Source organism: Bufo bufo, chromosome 3, assembly GCF_905171765.1.
Source record: "Bufo bufo chromosome 3, aBufBuf1.1, whole genome shotgun sequence".
In the NCBI taxonomy this organism is placed as follows: domain Eukaryota; kingdom Metazoa; phylum Chordata; class Amphibia; order Anura; family Bufonidae; genus Bufo; species Bufo bufo.
The window spans coordinates 618,246,886-618,265,903 of NC_053391.1; the positions used below are offsets into that span (position 1 = coordinate 618,246,886).

At 47.8% G+C, this 19,018-nt stretch overlaps 1 protein-coding gene across 2 annotated transcripts; it reads right to left on the minus strand.

Annotated features, from left to right (window-relative positions):
- Positions 1-1,085: 1,085 nt before the first annotated feature.
- Positions 1,086-18,897, minus strand: NHLRC3 (NHL repeat containing 3). 2 transcript variants are annotated; one of them, XM_040426089.1, is made up of 8 exons: positions 18,771-18,897; positions 16,898-17,101; positions 14,441-14,593; positions 9,113-9,266; positions 6,226-6,426; positions 5,651-5,742; positions 3,543-3,655; positions 1,086-1,791 (listed from the first exon to the last, which is right to left on the minus strand). In XM_040426089.1, the coding sequence occupies exons 2-8, from the start codon at positions 16,982-16,984 to the stop codon at positions 1,566-1,568; spliced, it is 1,026 nt and encodes a 341-aa protein (XP_040282023.1). In that variant the 5' UTR covers positions 16,985-17,101; positions 18,771-18,897; the 3' UTR covers positions 1,086-1,565. The 2 variants fall into 2 exon arrangements, with proteins under 2 accessions (XP_040282023.1, XP_040282024.1); XM_040426090.1 differs by lacking the exon at positions 18,771-18,897 and adding an exon at positions 17,584-17,602.
- Between the last annotated feature and the right edge of the window lie 121 nt (positions 18,898-19,018).

Below are 19,018 nucleotides of genomic sequence, written 5' to 3' on the forward strand. Positions count from 1 at the left end.
TAAGGTCAGAGCAGAATATTAACCCAATTACGATTTTCAGATACTGGAAAAGGAAGGGGGGGAAGGACATAATACTAAACCACATGGACCACAAAACAGCTTGGTATTGTAGGAGTGTATTTAAGTGTAAATGGAAGGGATACAAATGTGCTCCTAACAAGCTCTGCCTCTAATGCCACCAGGTGTAAGGCAGCTATATCCTATAACTCAATGCTTGACCCTTTAAATAGGTCTTGAGACATGATTTGGATATTAAATAAGCCAGCATCTCATCTGCTGTTTGGGGGTGATTGCCTTTCATCAGTGCAGAGCAGAGAGTACTGGCTTAACTGGGTGAGAGGCCTAAGTCAGGATTTGGGGGGTACTATCTCTCCTTAATCGGTGTGAGGAGACTTATAGGACATACATGCTCCTCTGGAAAGAAAGGGATGCAGATGAGCTTTTAACAAGCTCTGTCTCTAATGTCACCAGATGTAAGGTATCCTATATATCCAAGTCATGTCTCAAGGCCTATTTAAAGGGTTGAACATTGACTTATAGGATAGCTGCCTTACATCTGGTGGCATCAGAGGCAGATCTTGGTAAGAGCTCATTTGCATTCATTTCTTCCCAGAATTCCAGAGGAGCATGTATGGCCTATAAGTCTCATCATGCCAATGAAAGTGCTCTCCCCAAGGAGAGATAGTTACCCCCAAGTTCAAGTGTGAAGGAATCCTAAAAATTGGAGAAATGAGGCTTAAGGGCAGAGACCTTCCAAGATAAAAATAATGGTCGGTATACTAAAGTAATCTCATCATTATATGTGTAAGCCATTGGCATCTGTCTTCCTCTTTGAGACTTGCAAGATTATGGCCTATCAAGACAGTTTTGGTGGAAACTTAGATCTGAACTATTAAAGGGGTTGTCCACTCCTTGACAAGTGCGGATAGACCATCAGTAACTGATAGGCGGGGGTCTAACTGCAGCACTGCTCCTACTGAAGTGAGTGAAGGAGGTAGGGAGTAAGGACCCACTCAACAGAGGCCACCTTGATGTGGTAGGGGGGCTTATGCATTTAAATCCAAATGTTTACTAAACTCCTCAATGAAGAGGTTTAGAAATGATGCTGAGGAGCAATAGATTAATGCATGGCCTGTGGATGCCGTCTAGAATAAAGGAGCAGCACTGCCGTTATCAGCTCTGTCCACTGCACAACGGATTGAGCGGTTGTTCCAGCGCCCGTGAAACTCCAGAACAGCTGAATGGTGGGGTACTGGGTGCTGGACCCCCATGATCAGATATTGATGGTCTATCCTGAGGATGGGCCATCATATGCAAAAGAGTGGACAACCACTTCAAATGAGATTGAAAGAATTCATAGAGCGTTCCCTCAATATAAGGGAAACGGAACATTTACATAGGATATGACATAAACACACTTACACTTAAAAGGTCACAATCATAAAGACTTCTCAACAAAAGTGAAGGAAATAGAAGAAGCTACAGTGAATGGCACCAGCAGTTGCAGGATTCAAGACGTCATCCTAGAGAGTTCTAGTGTTACTTCTCAGTTATAGCTCTTTTTCTTAAAGGGGCACATATTTTTGAACTTGTTCAGCACCAAGTTCTGCAACATATATGGAACCGGTTTCAACATTGACATCTACAAGGTGAGGTCGGACCCCATCAGCCATCTGGATGGTGTTGACAACATTGCAGTCTCCAATTGCCCCGACTGGAGGTACAGCCAAGAAAAGCAGTCTGCTTATGTTCAGCTGGGCCACGACAACATACTTCTTGTCCGATGTAAACCTAGAGGACGGAAATAATGACACATTTTACAACCTTTCTGATTGCAGATTTAAAGTGGAGAACTGTGGCAGGGAGCAGAGCTGCAGCAACCGGGCACGTGTACGGAGCTGCAGCAACCGGGCACGTGTACGGAGCTGCAGCAACCGGGCACGTGTACGGAGCTGCAGCAACCGGGCACGTGTACGGAGCTGCAGCAACCGGGCACGTGTACGGAGCTGCAGCAACCGGGCACGTGTACGGAGCTGCAGCAACCGGGCACGTGTACGGAGCTGCAGCAACCGGGCACGTGTACGGAGCTGCAGCAACCGGGCACGTGTACGGAGCTGCAGCAACCGGGCACGTGTACGGAGCTGCAGCAACCGGGCACGTGTACGGAGCTGCAGCAACCGGGCACGTGTACGGAGCTGCAGCAACCGGGCACGTGTACGGAGCTGCAGCAATTGGGCACGTGTACGGAGCTGCAGCAACCGGGCACGTGTACGGAGCTGCAGCAACCGGGCACGTGTACAGAGCTGCAGCAACCGGGCACGTGTACAGAGCTGCAGTAACCGGGCACGTGTACAGAGCACCAGTAACCGGGCACGTGTACAGAGCACCAGTAACCAGGCACGTGTACAGAGCTGCAGTAACCAGGCACGTGTACAGAGCACCAGTAACCAGGCACGTGTACAGAGCTGCAGCGACCAGGCACGTGTACAGAGGTGCAGCGATCGCCACATCTGATATGGAGCGCCTATCCTATGGACCATGTCATCAGTAATGCCTGGGCTCCTCATATGGATTATACTTACCCCGCTCCCCGGCACCAGCGTCGCTTCTGATCCCGGCACGGCCGCCACTGCATCTCCCTGTCATGCGGATCAAAACATCCGGCGACGGGGGTACAGCCAATAGCAGGTCATGACGGGGACAAGCCTCCCTAGTATTGCGGGTGATGCTAGGGAGGCTCGTCCCAGTCATGGCCTGATTTTGGCTGCGTCCCAATCCCCCCCATGCGGAGATCAGGAGCGACACAGGGAGCGGGGTAAGTATAATCCATATGAGGAGCCCTATCATTAGGGAGATCATTATAGGGGTTGAATAACCCCTTTAAAGTCCACAAAAAACCCTTTAACTGCATCATATGGAAACAAGTTCTCGTAAATGTCTACATACAGAGCTACCACAGATATGCCTAATGTATCGCCTGTGCACTGACACGAAGTACACATTGCAGTTTCAAGTCTGATTTCTTTTCATTACACGCAACATAAGGATCGTTTACATTCTGAAACAATTTTAACTGCTGGCAGATGGCGCCTGCCGAGTACCAAGCTCTTCACAACACTACAGCTTGTAATATCCGAGATTTTATCAGAAAAGATCTTTACTAGCCAGAAATACACCTAAATTAGGCGTATTTCTGGCGCAGATTGCAGCACGAAGGTCCTTTGCGCCACAATCTGCGACTTTTCCCGGTCTAAAAAAGTAGGCATGGCATAGGTGGCCCGTTGTATTTATCACTTTCTATGTCTGGTTTAGAAAATGGTCTAAATGTAAGACAGCAATGAAGCCGTTTTACATTTAGAAGCGGCGGTGGATCCGCCGAAATTATGTAGAGGCTGGTGCCTCCAAATAACTCCGGTAGATCCACCGCCAGCTACAGGGTATATTAACAACGTGTCTAAAACGCCAGTCTTAATAAATGACCCTTTTTATCTGCAACATTTTTACAATGAACTGAGTGTATATTTTAGGAGGGGCATCCATACCTGACTGAATAAGGGCCATCTTCTGTGAAACAGCTGTCCCAGGTTCCAATCCATTCTGCGGTCATAGCATCAAACACCTGGATCCTTTTATTCCCACGATCTGCCACCCAGATCTACATATATAGAGACAAATACAAATAGGGGACGGTGGAAGTAGGTGAGCAGAGAAAGGTGACAACTCTATGGATGCATCCTCACGGAACATCGAAATGAGGACTAGAGGACACCAGTCTTTTTGCCATCATTAAAAACTTCTGTGCAAGCGGATAAGCAAAGGTGACACTTGACCATATACCTGGGGCGACTTAAATAAAATCCATTTTGTTTCCAATATAGCCCTTGAACAATCAAACTGATGGGACAGGGGTGAATGTAGAGATTTTACTCGGGTGGGGTAGATTGGGATGCACTTCTAAAGTTCAGGATTAGGGTCCATTCACACGTACGCAAATGGGTCCGCATCCGTTCCGCAATATTGGGAACGGGTGCAGACCCATTTATTCTCTATGGGGCCGGAACTATGTGCTCTCCGCATCCGCATTTCCGGAGTGCAGCCCCGAACTTCTGGGCCGCGGCTCCGCAAAAAAAAAAAAAACATGTCCTATTCTTTTCTTGTACAATGACCTCTGCACAGGTCACAGAGCATGTCCACAAAAAGTCCATAGGTTCCGCTCCTGACCATTGTGTCTATGGACCATGGGGCTGCCATAAAGTAATTTTCTTAATGCTTTCTAAATGCTGCTAAGAACAGCTCAGGCAAGATGGCCGCCACCATAATAATGTTCAGGAAATAAAAACAGATGAGAAAAAAAAGGATGTGTGTTACTATCTGATGTGTGTCCCATCATTCCCAGACAGCTTACAGAAGGGCACGGTGGGAGTTGTAGTTTTACAACAGCTGGAGGGCCGCCGGTTGAGCGTCCCTGAGATACAGCATGGAGGCACACAGGTTCTGTACGGTATCCTGCAGCACATTTGCCCACAGATGTTACAGCCGGGTCTGTAGGTCCTGCACACTCTTAGATTGCTGTAGCTGGCGTCCCAGCTGGTCCCATAAATGGTCAATTTGCAATAAATCTGGTGAATGGGCAGCCAAGGAAATGTTACAATCTGAGAAACCATTGCTGTGTGTGGATGAGCATTATCTAGCTGAAATATGCCAGTTAGGAGCCCTGCCATGAGAGGAACAGATGTGGGCACAGGATGTCCTGCACACATCACTACTAGGGGTGACCGACTGTCGTTTGTGATGGCTCCGCAGATCACCACACCACCAGGTGGGCAGTGTGTCGCTCCACAGCAAAGGCAGGATTGAGACGCTCACCACGAGGCCTCCATGCTCAAACCCAACCATCGTCAGATCCCAAACACAACCTGTTGTCGCTAAAGACGATACGGTTCCAGTCCATAGTTTCTAGTTCATGACAAAGGCAATGGTGGTTGTCCAGGCAATGGCAGGACACGAAATGGGTGCCATGACATCATACGTCCTTTTACTGAGCACCTGCAAACAGTGCGGGCAGTGACAGGGGTGTGCAAGTCTGGGAACTGGGCAAAATGTATGTTGTAGAGCCGTGTTCCTCAACTCCAGTCCTCAGGACCCACCTGCCGGTCATGTTTTCAGGATTTCCTTAGTATTGAGCAGGTGATATAATTAGTGTCAGTGCATCAGGACTCACCCCAGGTATTCATTCTGTGGGATCTTCTCAAATCATGACCGGGAGGTGGGCCCGGAGGACTGGAGTTGTGGAACACTGTTGTAGAAGCATAGCTAGTGGGCAACAATCCCTCACCAAGTGGTACACTACTCAAAAGTAACCTCTGAGAGCCTTTTTAAAGGGCACAGGGGAAACACTTTTACACTCTTGTGGCAAGACCCAGTGTCTAATCAGAGCACACCTGTGATCATATACCATAACAGCATGCCGAGTTTTACAGCAATCCGACATTTCTATCTGGGTGTGTTATTTTGCCAGTGTGTGTAATTGGAAAAGTTATTAAAAGTTATACTGAAAAAGATAGATATTAGCAAAATGTAGAAAGAACCAAGTAGTAACTATAGTTTACACCGATATGTGAACCATAGGATGAATATCATATATACTTACACGACCAACGTCATCCATGGCCACGCTGTGAGGTATGTAAAATTGGGAAGGTTTCGTTCCATTGCCTCCCAGAGTCCACTGCAAGCTGAAGTCTAAAACAAAATCAAAGCGTTCTAAGACATAAAAAAGAAATGTATGGAGCAGATCCCTTAGAATTCCACTTAAAGGGACTCTGTCAACAAATACACCAGCATTAATCCATATGATCTGCGGGATCTTTATCCATCTGACTTCAAATAATTGTAGATACAAGATCAGAGGAGCAGCTTAAAGGGGTCATCTCATTGGTCCAAAGCCTTTCCATAGGCCCTATTATATGATATGGAGATCATATGGGGGTCTCCACTCTCACTGCCCACCATTAGCCTAAGTGGAGAGCACGGCAATGCCCTGATCATGTCCTGACTATGTATTTGAAAGGGCACCACATAACCCTATAATTCCTCTCTAGAAACGCACACCTCCTACTGATAACAGCTGCCATGGAAATGTATCAACTGCCTGGACCTTTTAGATTTGAGGACGGGGTTCTCCAGATGGTGCAACCACTCAGTCCCATCAATCTAGAGACGTACCATCCGTCAGCTTGAGAAGCCTGTTGTTCATCCCTCCATCTCCATCCACAATATAGATTTCATCTTCCTCCTTAATGAAGATGTCTGCAGGCTGATCGAACTGGAGGGGACTCAGACGAGAGCCGGCTATACCTGGTGTCCCCAGGGTTTTAAGGAGCACTCCAGATGGAGAGTACTGTTTTACCGTGTGTCCATAAGGTCCTGCAGAAGGTAATGACAGGAAAGCTATTACGTGATAAAACCCCCACGATGTAATGCAGTCAGTACTGCGCTCTGTGCACACAGTATCAGGACCTGCGCACAGTACTTACATCAAGTAGAAGGAATGAGGAAACAAAGGATCTGACTGGTTTTATTTACACTGTCCGATTTTTGGTTTTCCTGGACAAAAGCAGCATCAGAGGGGAAGTTTACATCCTGGGAGCCAGGCGGAGAAGCTGAGGCCGGGAAGAGAAGTAGCCGGGAGCCAGCGCTGGGAGGCAGGTAAGTATGCTTCTCTTTGCAGGTTTGCCAAAGTGGGGGAGCCAGCCAAACCCAGCAATGGTGCAAAACCCCTTTAAAGCTGCACTGAAATGTATTGTCGGGACTGCTGTGCATACACAGTCCGGACTGTATATTTCAGCGCAGCTTTGAGAGCTAACAATAGGGAAGGGGGTCAGTTATTTAAAAAAAATAAGGATCTGGACTCCTTATTTTCAGTACTACTCATCTATTACTGCAGATAATAGCCCAGGATCATGGTAACAGATTATTTTAGCACGGACCATTAGATTTGTGAGGATCAATGATTAGAACCTCCCCACTGTCCTATTTGATGCTCTTTCAGTTTCGTGAAGGGTTTTCCTATCTTAGATGTTATGGCATATACAGTCGTGGCCAAAAGTTTTGAGAATGACACAAATATTAGTTTTCACAAAGTTTGGTGCTAAACTGCTTTTAGATCTTTGTTTCAGTTGTTTCTGTGATGTAGTGAAATATAATTACACGCACTTCATACGTTTCAAAGGCTTTTATCGACAATTACATGACATTTATTGAAAGAGTCAGTATTTGCAGTGTTGGCCCTTCTTTTTCAGGACCTCTGTAATTCGACTGGGCATGCTCTCAATCAACTTCTGGGCCAATTCCTGACTGATAGCAACCCATTCTTTCATAATCACTTCTTGGAGTTTGTCAGAATTAGTGGGTTTTTGTTTGTCCACCCGCCTCTTGAGGATTGACCACAAGTTCTCAATGGGATTAAGATCTGGGGAGTTTCCAGGCCATGGACCCAAAATGTCAACGTTTTGGTCCCCGAGCCACATCGTTATCACTTTTGCCTTATGGCACGGTGATCAATCGTGCTGGAAAATGCATTGTTCTTCACCAAACTGTTGTTGGATTGTTGGAAGAAGTTGCTGTTGGAGGGTGTTTTGGTACCATTCTTTATTCATGGCTGTGTTTTTGGGCAAAATTGTGAGTGAGCCCACTCCCTTGGATGAGAAGCAACCCCACACATGAATGGTCTCAGGATGCTTTACTGTTGGCATGACACAGGACTGATGGTAGCGCTCACCTTTCTTCTCCGGACAAGCCTTTTTCCAGATGCCCCAAACAATCGGAAAGAGGCTTCATAGGAGAATATGACTTTGCCCCAGTCCTCAGCAGTCCATTCACCATACTTTCTGCAGAAGATCAATCTGTCCCTGATGTTTTTTTTGGAGAGAAGTGGCTTCTTTGCTGCCCTTCTTGACACCAGGCCATCTTCCAAAAGTCTTCGTCTCACTGTGCGTGCAGATGCGCTCACATCTGCCTGCTGCCATTCCTGAGCAAGCTCTGCACTGGTGGCACTCCGATCCCGCAGCTGAATCCTCTTTAGGAGATGATCCTGACGCTTGCTGGACTTTCTTGGACGCCCTGAAGCCTTCTTCACAAGAATTGAACCTCTTTCCTTGAAGTTCTTGATGATCCTATAAATTGTTGATTGAGGTGCAATCTTAGTAGCCACAATATCCTTGCCTGTGAAGCCATTTTTATGCAACGCAATGATGGCTGCATGAGTATCTTTGCAGGTCACCATGGTTAACAATGGAAGAACAATGATTTCAAGCATCACCCTCCTTTTAACATGTCAAGTCTGCCATTTTTTACCCAATCAGCCTGACATAATGATCTCCAGCCTTGTGCTCGTCAACATTCTCACCTGAGTTAACAAGACGATTACTGAAATGATCTCAGCAGGTCCTTTAATGACAGCAATGAAATGCAGTGGAAAGGTTTTTTGGGGATTAAGTTAATTTTCATGGCAAAGAAGGACTATGCAATTCATCTGATCACTCTTCATAACATTCTGGAGTATATGCAAATTGCTATTATAAAAACTTAAGCAGCAACTTTTCCAATTTCCAATATTTATGTAATTCTCAAAACTTTTGGCCACGACTGTACACAGGAAACTCCATAAATGACTGATACATGGGGGTCCCACCACCGAGACCAGAACAGGAGAAGTGGTCGCCCATGCACATCTCTCTCCATTCACCTGATGGGACCTACATCTACCAGACTTTTATTACATATCCTGTGGATCTGCCCTAAACGTCTAAAGGGCCTTTCTCTTGGGCTGATGATCGCTGATCACTGTCCCCTGTAAACATGTCCAGTGATCAAGGACAGGTAATCAATATCTGATCGATCAGGGTCGGACATCGGCACAGCGGCATTGTGGTGAAAGCAGCAGCCTCTTCACAGCATAGGTGCATTCTCAAACAGCTGATCGGCGGGGTCCTGGGTGTCAGACCACCCCTAATCAGATACTGATGACCTATCCTGAGGATAGCCGATCAGTTAAATAATCTCAGGAAAGCCCTTTAAAGGGTTGTCTCATCCCAGACATAAGTGCACTTACCTTGCCCCACGTCCGTTATCCAGATGGACTTTACGTTTTTCTCATCAGTCACTGCAAATATACCATGAGGCATCTCAAGTGTGTGTGTTTTCCAGGCGGTCTTGAAGTATCCGTCCTCTGTAAAGACCAGCACTTTGGACACATTATCCCCTCTCTAGGGCAACACAAATGCGATATAAAAATAGCAATAGTCTAGTTATTTATATATATATATTTTTTTTTACAAGAACATGCCCCTTTGCTGCTATTTAAAGGGGTTCTGCAGTTTGTTTAAACTGATGATCTAGCCTCTTGATAGATCATCAGCATCTGATCGGCGGGGGTCCGACACCCGGGACCCCCGCCGATCAGCTGCCTTCTCAAACAGCTGATCGGCAGGGGTCCTGGGTGTCAGACCCCCACCAATCAGATGCTGATGATCTATCCAGAGGAACCCCTTTAACAAGAAGCCAACAAGGCTCTGTTCCCACTGGAGTCATGTTCCGTCTTTACAAGGTGGGTGCGTTTTTGTAAAGGATGTTAACTGTTTCTTCTGACTTCTAACCGAGTCTGGCAGTTCTGTTCCACTTTTGTTCTCTTTCTAAAGAGGTTGTCCAGGACTAGAAAAGCACTGATTCTTTCTTCCAGCTAGACTGCCACACATCTCTGCAGGTTGTATGAGGTACTACAGCTCAGCCCCATTCACTTCAATGGAGCCAAGCTCCAATACCACACAGAACCCATGCACAGGTGTGGCACAGTTTTTGGAAGGTACAGCCAAGTTTTTCTAATTCTGCACAACCCCTGACCACACTATTATGCCCATTAGGGGACAACAGAAAACCTGGTGGAACACCTAGTGTCACCTGTAGCTCATCCTGGCACAGACAGGGGGCAGTACAGGACATGCAGTACTGCAATGTACTGCAAATAGGCTACTAGACCACCAATACAGATGTTTTACCAGAGACATGGCCATGGTGGCTGATTGGATGCGTGTCTGAGGCATTGAATGTTGAGTCTAGTTTCACCTTATGATGGCCCTGGACGTTGTATGTTGGAGATCTTGTATCCTGAGGCCATTGTATCTTGAGGGATCACTGTATTTCGCCTGCAGAGGGACACGCTGGCAAAATTATCAGGGCACTGGTTATGTGGTTAAGGCCTCTTTCACACTTGCGTTGTCCGGATCCGGTGTGCACTCCACTTGCCGGAATTACACTCCGGATCCGGAAAAACGCAAGTGTACTGAAAGCATTTGAAGACGGATCCGTCTTCAAATTGCGTTCAGTGTTACTATGGCAGCCAGGACGCTATTAAAGTCCTGGTTGCCATAGTAGTAGTGGGGAGCGGGGGAGCGGTATACTTACAGTCCGTGCGGCTCCCGGGGCGCTCCAGAATGACGTCAGAGCGCCCCATGCGCATGGATGACGTGATCCATGCGATCACGTGATCCATGCGCTTGGGGCGCCCTGATGTCACTCTGGAGCGCCCGGGGAGCCGCACGGACGGTAAGTATACTGCTCCCCCGCTCCCCACTACACTTTACCATGGCTGCCAGGACTTTAGCGTCCCGGCAGCCATGGTAACCATTCAGAAAAAGCTAAATGTCGGGTCCGGCAATGCGCCGAAACGACGTTTAGCTTAAAGCCGGATCCGGATCAATGCCTTTCAATGGGCATTAATTCCGGATCCGGCCTTGCGGCAAGTCTTCAGGATTTTTGGCCGGAGCAAAAAGCGCAGCATGCTGCAGTATTTTCTCCGGCCAAAAAACGTTCCGTTCCGGAACTGAAGGTATCCTGATGCATCCTGAACGGATTTCTCTCCATTCAGAATGCATTAGGATAAAACTGATCAGGATTCTTCCGGCATAGAGCCCCGACGACGGAACTCTATGCCGGAAGAAAAGAACGCAAGTGTGAAAGAGCCCTAAGGGTTGTCCATACCAGACAACTCCTTTAAACAGACTGAGGCTACTTTACAATAATAATCTGACATTAGTTATTAACAGGGGCGTAACTACCGCGCGGCAGACCATGCGACTGCTATGGGGCCCAGGGCAAGAGGGGGCCCAGTCTTAGGCCTCTTTCACACTGGCGTGTGCGCCCCGTGGTCGTGCTGCGGGCCGCAATGCACAAGCACATGTTCTATCTTTTTGCGGAGCGGAAGTAGTGCTTCCGTAGGGTTCCGTTCCGCATCTCCGGATTTGCGGACCCATTCGAGTGTTGGAGGCTCCACTCGTCACACATACAAGAGAGCGATGCACGCATGATGAACACCTCAGAGGAACCTGTGTGTCACTGGGGTCCGTCAGGGCCATTCGTTTTCACGGCATACGCTTTGTGGTTTCCTCTATAGGTAAGTTGACATACATGTTCCGGGCAATGGAAGAAAGATCTTTCTGGAAACGTTCTGTCAAAGAAAGATCCCTCATTCATGAACGACTATTAGACTAAACTATTGAACATGACCGACTTCTTTTCAGAAGATAATGGTTGGCTACAACAACTGTTCGTTGTAAAATTTCAAACGTTCGTTTGGGTTAAAATCATCTGTTTTGACCAACTTTAGACTAATGTGTATTTTTTTACTATGCTATCTTGGTGAATTTGACTTCCCTAGTGCTCTCCTTTGTTATCAGAGTGCTCTCCTTTGTTATCAGATAGAAAATCTGATAGCAGACATATAGGAACCACCAGACTTGGAAGGCATGACTCCAGTTTGAACACAGCCTAGTGGATTCTATTAACTTTAAAGAGCATCTGTCAGCATCATCAACCTTATTAAACAAGGGATACAGCCTGATAGGGTTGATCATGCTGATAAAAACGATACCCTAATTATGACTATTCGTGGCCCCATTGCTGAGAAAAATGCATTTCATTCATATGCAAATAACCTAACTGGAGCACCGTGGGGCCGGACAGAGTCCTCGGAGCACCAGCTTCTTGCACTCCTTCAGCTTCAGTCTCCCCCTCCTGGATTGACATGGCTAGACATCTCATGTTGCCCTGTCTTCTTGTGCCTGCTACTCTTTAAGCACCAAAACCTGTCATCTCGTACCTGTGCTGTATATTTCGGTCTCACCGCTTGCTCAGTGAATCTCCTGCTGTGCTCCAAGTAGCGCAGACTCCAACTGACCAAGTACTGAGACCTGTCATCTCGTGCCTGCATTGTGTCCTCCATCTCCATGCAGATTAATTTCCTTGAGAACATAAGGATTGGACACGCTTAAAACCGACATGCCTGACTCTTCTTCTGCTGTCAGGACACACCCATATACATTAGATGGTCGGCCAGCCTCACTGAAATCGGCAGGTTTGGCCTACTGTGGAGGCCAATGACGGGATTCTGCATCAGTAGCCATGTTCCTGATGCAGAGCCTGCACATAGGTGAGGAGGGGGCCTGCGTTTGAGCAGGAATTATTCTTATTAAACTACTGCACATCATTACTGGCTGCATGTGTCACTAAACTCTTTCTCCCCACTACAACATGTCAGGTGCATATGTATTGTCATCTTGTGTAGTCTAACATTGCATTTTCCATTATATGTATTTTTTATGCCTGTTTCATATTATTGCTGTAATTTTCCATGTACACCAGCAGGTGGCAGCAGTATGTAACAGGATCTTAGCCAGTTTAGTATTGCTAGACTGGAATAGTACATTCCAATCTAGCTTCCCCCTCTTTGAGGAGGTGTGGAATGTTCCCACATCCTGCCTCATAGGGAGGGAAGAAACCAGTTAGATCCAGTGTGTACCAGCCCCCTCCTTGGGGAAGGCTGTGTTGGTAGGAGCTCCCAGAAACAGGGATCCTAACCTAGGATCCAAGCCTCGGCTGAGGCCCAGGATCACCCTTCCCAGCATGAGTCATCTACCTCAGCTGGTTGACAAGCAAGCAGCCATCTCCAGAACTAAAGATCTCCAGGAAGAAGCCATCATACCCTGCGAGCAGTCCTGTGAGTACTTATCCAAAGACCCGGAGAAGCCAAATTCCTCCTTCAGCTAGTCAGGCCCATATCAAGCAGACTACAGACAGAGCAGAAGATAGATACCTGCCTGTTCTACTAGGCATATGATAAGAAGCAGAATACATATAGATTCCTGCCACATATTGCCAATACCTGCTGGGACCCAAGACTATTGCTGTATCTTGTATGGATTCAAAGCTGCATTAAAGGGCTTCTGTCACCCCATTAAACCGTTTTTTTTTTTTTCCTTTACTAATAATCCCTACACTGCGATCTCATCATACATAAGCTAATTAATGATTTTCGTTCAGTAGAATTTGTTAAAAATCGATTTTTATAATATGTAAATTACCTTGCTACCAGCAAGTAGGGCGGCTACTTGCTGGTAGCAGCCGCATCCTCCGATCCTAATGACGCCCCTCCGCTTGTTGATTGACAGGGCCAGCGGACGGGATCTTTCTCCGCTGGCCCTGCCTGTTTTGATTCAATATCTGGCGCCTGCGCCGCGGCCGTACCTCTCTTCAATCTGCGCATGCGCACTGAGAGGCGGCCACTCACTCGGTCGCTCGATCCTCAATGCGCCTGCGCCGGGTGTAGATGTGACGTCATCGGCGCAGGCGCATTGAGGATGGAGCGGCCGAGCGAGTGGCCGCCTCTCAGTGCGCCTGCGCAGATTGAAGAGAGGTACGACCGCGGCGCAGGCGCCAGATATTGAATCAAAACAGGCAGGGCCAGCACAGAAAGATTCCGTTCCCTGGCCCTGTCAATCAACAAGCAGAGGGGGCGTCATTACCATCGGAGGATGGGGCTGCTACCAGCAAGTAGCCGCCCTACTTGCTGGTAGCAAGGTAATTTACATATTATAAAAATCGATTTTTAACAAATTCTACTGAACGAAAATCATTAATTAGCTTATGTATGATGAAATTGCAGTGTAGGGATTATTAGTAAAGAAAAAAAAAAAAAACGGTTTAATGGGGTGACAGAAGCCCTTTAAGTAAAGACGAGTTGGATTATATTTCCTGTCTGGATTGCATTCATTCCTCAATTACTCCTACTGACCACACTCAATTTTATTGCAAGTGAGCCAGGATCCAGGAGTCCAGCCGTACCAAGGTAGGAGACCCCGTTGACACAATACCGACTACACAGAGACATTATCCCCCTCTGGCATTCCTCACCTGGTACGGGAGCTATAACATCTTAAAGGGCCCTGTTACAATACCTGCGCAAGCTGCAATTGGCATTACGAACTAAAAACTATTAATATTGCACCAGTGTGCATCTGTCCCAATCCGGCTTACTGCACATGTGTGTCCTGTTCTCAGCTGAAGTGATAGAAACTGGTCAAACCTTTTAATAGAAGATATGAAATACCTGAGCGACATAAACCAGTGAGTTCAGGTGATCCACAGCGACGTCATAGGGCACTCCTGTAATTCCCCCAGGGCTTCTCGGCCAGCCGGCATCCAGTTTGTAGAGCTGTCGTGACGCTGGTCTTAGGAAATTAAAGACTGATTTTGCCCGGGCCTATGGAAGTAAAATACCGCCACATTCAGACTGTTGTCTGCAGCACATGACTATGTGCACCCTGATAAACCAGCAATGCCTGACACAATACAAGCTCAGTGTCCGTAATGACTATTAGAATGAAGAAATGTGTCCCAATTTAGTTCAGGTTATTTGTTCCACGGATGAGATCGGTCTCCAATATTAAAGGGATTTTCCAGGCTTTCACTATTGATGACCTATCCTCAGGATCAGACCTCACCAATCTGATATTGATGGGCTATCCTGAGTATATCAAGGGTGAGGTGTAACTAGGGGAAATATGATAGGGGTTGTGCAGAGCTAGTACACGGATGACCTATCCTCAGGATAAGGGCTCGTTCACACGAACATCTTTTTTTTTTCATTTCCGTTCCGTTTTTTGCGTTTTGTGCACGGTCCATATATGGAACCATTCATTTTAAAGGGTCCGCAAAAAAAACGGAAGGTACTCCGTATGCCTTCTGTTTACGTATTTCCGTTCAAAGATAGAACATGTCCTATTATTGTCCGCATAACGAACAAGGATAGTGCTGTTCTATCAGGGGCCAGCTGTTCCGTGAAAAAACGGAATGGACACGGACCTCATCCGTAATTTTTGCGGATCCGTTTTTTGCGGACCGCAAAATACTGAAAAAGCCATACGGTCGTGTGCAAGAGGCCTAAGTTATTAATATCAGATTGGTGGGGGTCCGACTAGGATTGGGCGATATACCGGTATTCACGATATACCGCGGTATTAAGAAACGGCAATATCGCAGTTTAGCAGTAAGGAGGAGGGGAGAGGCTGTGGCCGCTGCACCACCAATGAATATAATACTGGGGGGGATGGTCGCACTGCGCCACTAATGAATATAATACTGGGGGGGGGGGTGGTCGCACTGCGCCACCAATGATAATAATTAACCTGTTAATACAAATGAGACGGCGGGTGCCAGCCGTATCATACAGCCAGCACCCGGCCTCAATGTCAGGACATGGCGATCCCGCCAAACCCGTCAATTAACCCCTCTCAGGTGTGGCACCTGAGGGGTTAATTGACACGGTTCAGCGGGATCCCTGTCATTGAGGCCAGGTGCCGACTGTGTGATATGGCTGGCACCCGCCGCCTCCATTTTTATTAAAGGGTTCATTATATTCATTGGTGGTGAAGTGCACCCCCCCCTAAGTATTTTAATCATTGGTGGCGCAGCGGCCTTGTCCCCCCTTAACCCAGTATTATCTTCATTGGTGGCAGTGGCAACTTCCAGTCGGAGCCCCAGCAGTGAAATCACGGGGCTCTGAAGCCCTGGCTGCCATGGTAGACTCCCTGCTGCTGTGTGCACTATGCACAGGGCAGCAAGGAGAGTGTCAGAATCCTATTCACCCTAATAGAGATCGATCAGGGTGAATAGGACAAGGGTTCTAGCCTCTAAGTGGGCTAATAGTTACTAAATAAAAAGTAAAATATTAAAAGGGAACCTGTCACCTCCCAAATGCCTGTACACCCGCCGGCAGTACCACAGAGAAGCCTGTTTTATTTTTTTTCTTGTGGTATCAAATATTGCAATACTTTTTTATGGGATTGAAATCGAATCAAAATTTTGATATTGTGACAACCCTAGTCACAGGGGGCATAACGTCATCTCAGGTCCATTAGGTCACAAAGGCATCTAGCGGCTGTAAACCCCCGAAGCCAGGAGACCGGCGCTGGATAACAGTCGCTATGCTCCGGGGACTGCTGCGCGGAGAGGCCGGGGCTGAGATAACAGTCGCTGTGCTCTGGGATTGCGGTAATATGGCTGCTGCAGTGTGTAGGGACTAAGACCCATATGGGAAGTGCTGGTCTTTAGTAAATGACCCCCAATGTTTTAGTTGGCTGAAAGGCATGTTTAGGATGCCAGTGTGCCCTTCCTGACAATGGGCGCACTCTGAACAACCCACTTATTACTGTTTTCCGCTAGCATGTCCCATTTTCTATGGGAGCGCCGAAGAGGTCTGATCACTGCTATCTCCAGCACTCCCATAGAGAATGAATGGAGGAGCAGGGAGGCCGCCTCATCAGATGGGGGGGAACTAAGAGATATTACTGTATGGGGACAACAAGGAAACACAAGTGCATGTTTTGAGTGTTTTTTATTCTAAATGAGCATTTATCGCGATATATATCGTTATTGTGGGAATACCCTAGGTCTGACTCCCGGCACCCTCGCTGATCAGCTGTTTGAGGAGGCTGTGGTGCTCGTGCGAGCACTGTGGCGTCTTCACTGTTTAAGCGCACCTCGGCGGTGTGTTCCTGACACTCACCTTATATCTTCCATCCCTCCACAGCAGCACACACAGGGCCAGGCTGACCAGGGCGGCAGACAGGCAGACGTTGGATTTGAACTTCATGGTGCAGCTGTCCTGTGACTACGTTGGCATAGCACTGATGCTTCCTCACCACAGTGCCCAAGTAATCACATCAACTACTGCGCCCATCAGTGATCCCGGCATGAACTGAATCGCCACCTGCAAACCAAAAGCCAATGGATAAGTAGAGATAACACTTTTTTCCATCAATCCTGTCGGCCACATCAAGGCTTGCTGCACAACAGGCGACTTCACACGTGGCAGACCCGGTGCCGAAACCTCCGCCGCTGAAAATCAGTTCTGTTCATTTTAATGAGGTTTCTGCAGCATACGCCTCGTTTTCTGCAATCAATAGTCAGATGAACGGCTGAATCATAGTAGTTCTACAGCTGATGTCAGAGGCGTCCTGGTCCCTGTAGTTCTACAGCTGATGTCAGAGGCGTCCTGGTCCCTGTAGTTCTACAGCTGATGTCAGAGGCTTCCTGGTTTCTGTAGTTCTACCGCTGATGTCAGAGGCGTCCTGGTCCCTGTAGTTCTACAGCTGATGTCAGAGGCTTCCTGGTTTCTGTAGTTCTACCGCTGATGTCAGAGGCTTCCTGGTACCTGTAGTTCTACCGCTGATGTCAGAGGCTTCCTGGTACCTGTAGTTCTACAGCTGATGTCAGAGGCTTCCTGGTCCCTGTAGTTCTACCGCTGATGGGTCAGAGGCTTCCTGGTCCCTGTAGTTCTACAGCTGATGTCAGAGGCTTCCTGGTCCCTGTAGTTCTACCGCTGATGTCAGAGGCTTCCTGGTCCCTGTAGTTCTACCGCTGATGTCAGAGGCTTCCTGGTCCCTGTAGTTCTACCGCTGATGTCAGAGGCTTCCTGGTACCTGTAGTTCTACAGCTGATGTCAGAGGCTTTCTGGTCCCTGTAGTTCTACCGCTGATGTCAGAGGCTTCCTGGTCCCTGTAGTTCTACCGCTGATGTCAGAGGCTTCCTGGTACCTGTAGTTCTACAGCTGATGTCAGAGGCTTTCTGGTCCCTGTAGTTCTACCGCTGATGTCAGAGGCTTCCTGGTCCCTGTAGTTCTACCGCTGATGTCAGAGGCTTCCTGGTCCCTGTAGTTCTACAGCTGATGTCAGAGGCTTCCTGGTCCCTGTAGTTCTACAGCTGATGTCAGAGGCTTCCTGGTCCCTGTAGTTCTACAGCTGTCAGAGGCTTCCTGGTCCCTGTAGTTCTACAGCTGATGTCAGAGGCTTCCTGGTACCTGTAGTTCTACAGCTGATGTCAGAGGCTTCCTGGTCCCTGTAGTTCTACCGCTGATGTCAGAGGCTTCCTGGTCCCTGTAGTTCTACAGCTGATGTCAGAGGCTTCCTGGTCCCTGTAGTTCTACAGCTGATGTCAGAGGCTTCCTGGTCCCTGTAGTTCTACAGCTGTCAGAGGCTTCCTGGTCCCTGTAGTTCTACAGCTGTCAGAGGCTTCCTGGTCCCTGTAGTTCTACAGCTGATGTCAGAGGCTTCCTGGTACCTGTAGTTCTACAGCTGATGTCAGAGGCTTCCTGGTCCCTGTAGTTCTACCGCTGTTGTCAGAGGCTTCCTGGTCCCTGTAGTTCTACAGCTGATGTCAGAGGCTTCCTGGTCCCTGTAGTTCTACAGCTGATGTCAGAGGCTTCCTGGTCCCTGTAGTTCTACAGCTGATGTCAGAGGCTTCCTGGTCCCTGTAGTTCTACAGCTGATGTCAGAGGCTTCCTGGTCCCTGTAGTTCTACAGCTGATGTCAGAGGCTTCCTGGTCCCTGTAGTTCCACAGCTAATAGCAGCAGTAATAGACACACTATAATGTACATTACCTTGGTATACACAAGTGACCACCAGGAGCGCAGGGGTTAACTAGCGCCTGGTGTCAGGTGACTGCAGCTCCCCGCTACGTCATCACTCAGCGCGGGCTGGATGTGTATGGGGGTCCCTGAGGGGTTCTGCTACATGCGATAACAGTGCGGCTTCTTTTGGCCGCTGCAGCGTGTGCCGGTTCTGTAATCCCCTTCACTACTGGTCTCCATTCATGTTCTATAGACAGAGGTGATATCGCCCATCTCTG

Excerpts from the sequence above, each read along its gene's own strand:
- NHLRC3 (XM_040426089.1), bottom strand. The coding sequence starts at position 16,984 with ATGAAGTTCAAATCCAACGTCTGCCTGTCTGCCGCCCTGGTCAGCCTG. Across the intron at positions 14,594-16,897 it reads GGAGGGATGGAAGATATAAG|GCCCGGGCAAAATCAGTCTT; the intron begins GTGAGTGTCAGG and ends TTACTTCCATAG. Across the intron at positions 1,792-3,542 it reads GATGGCCCTTATTCAGTCAG|GTTTACATCGGACAAGAAGT; the intron begins GTATGGATGCCC and ends TCCGTCCTCTAG.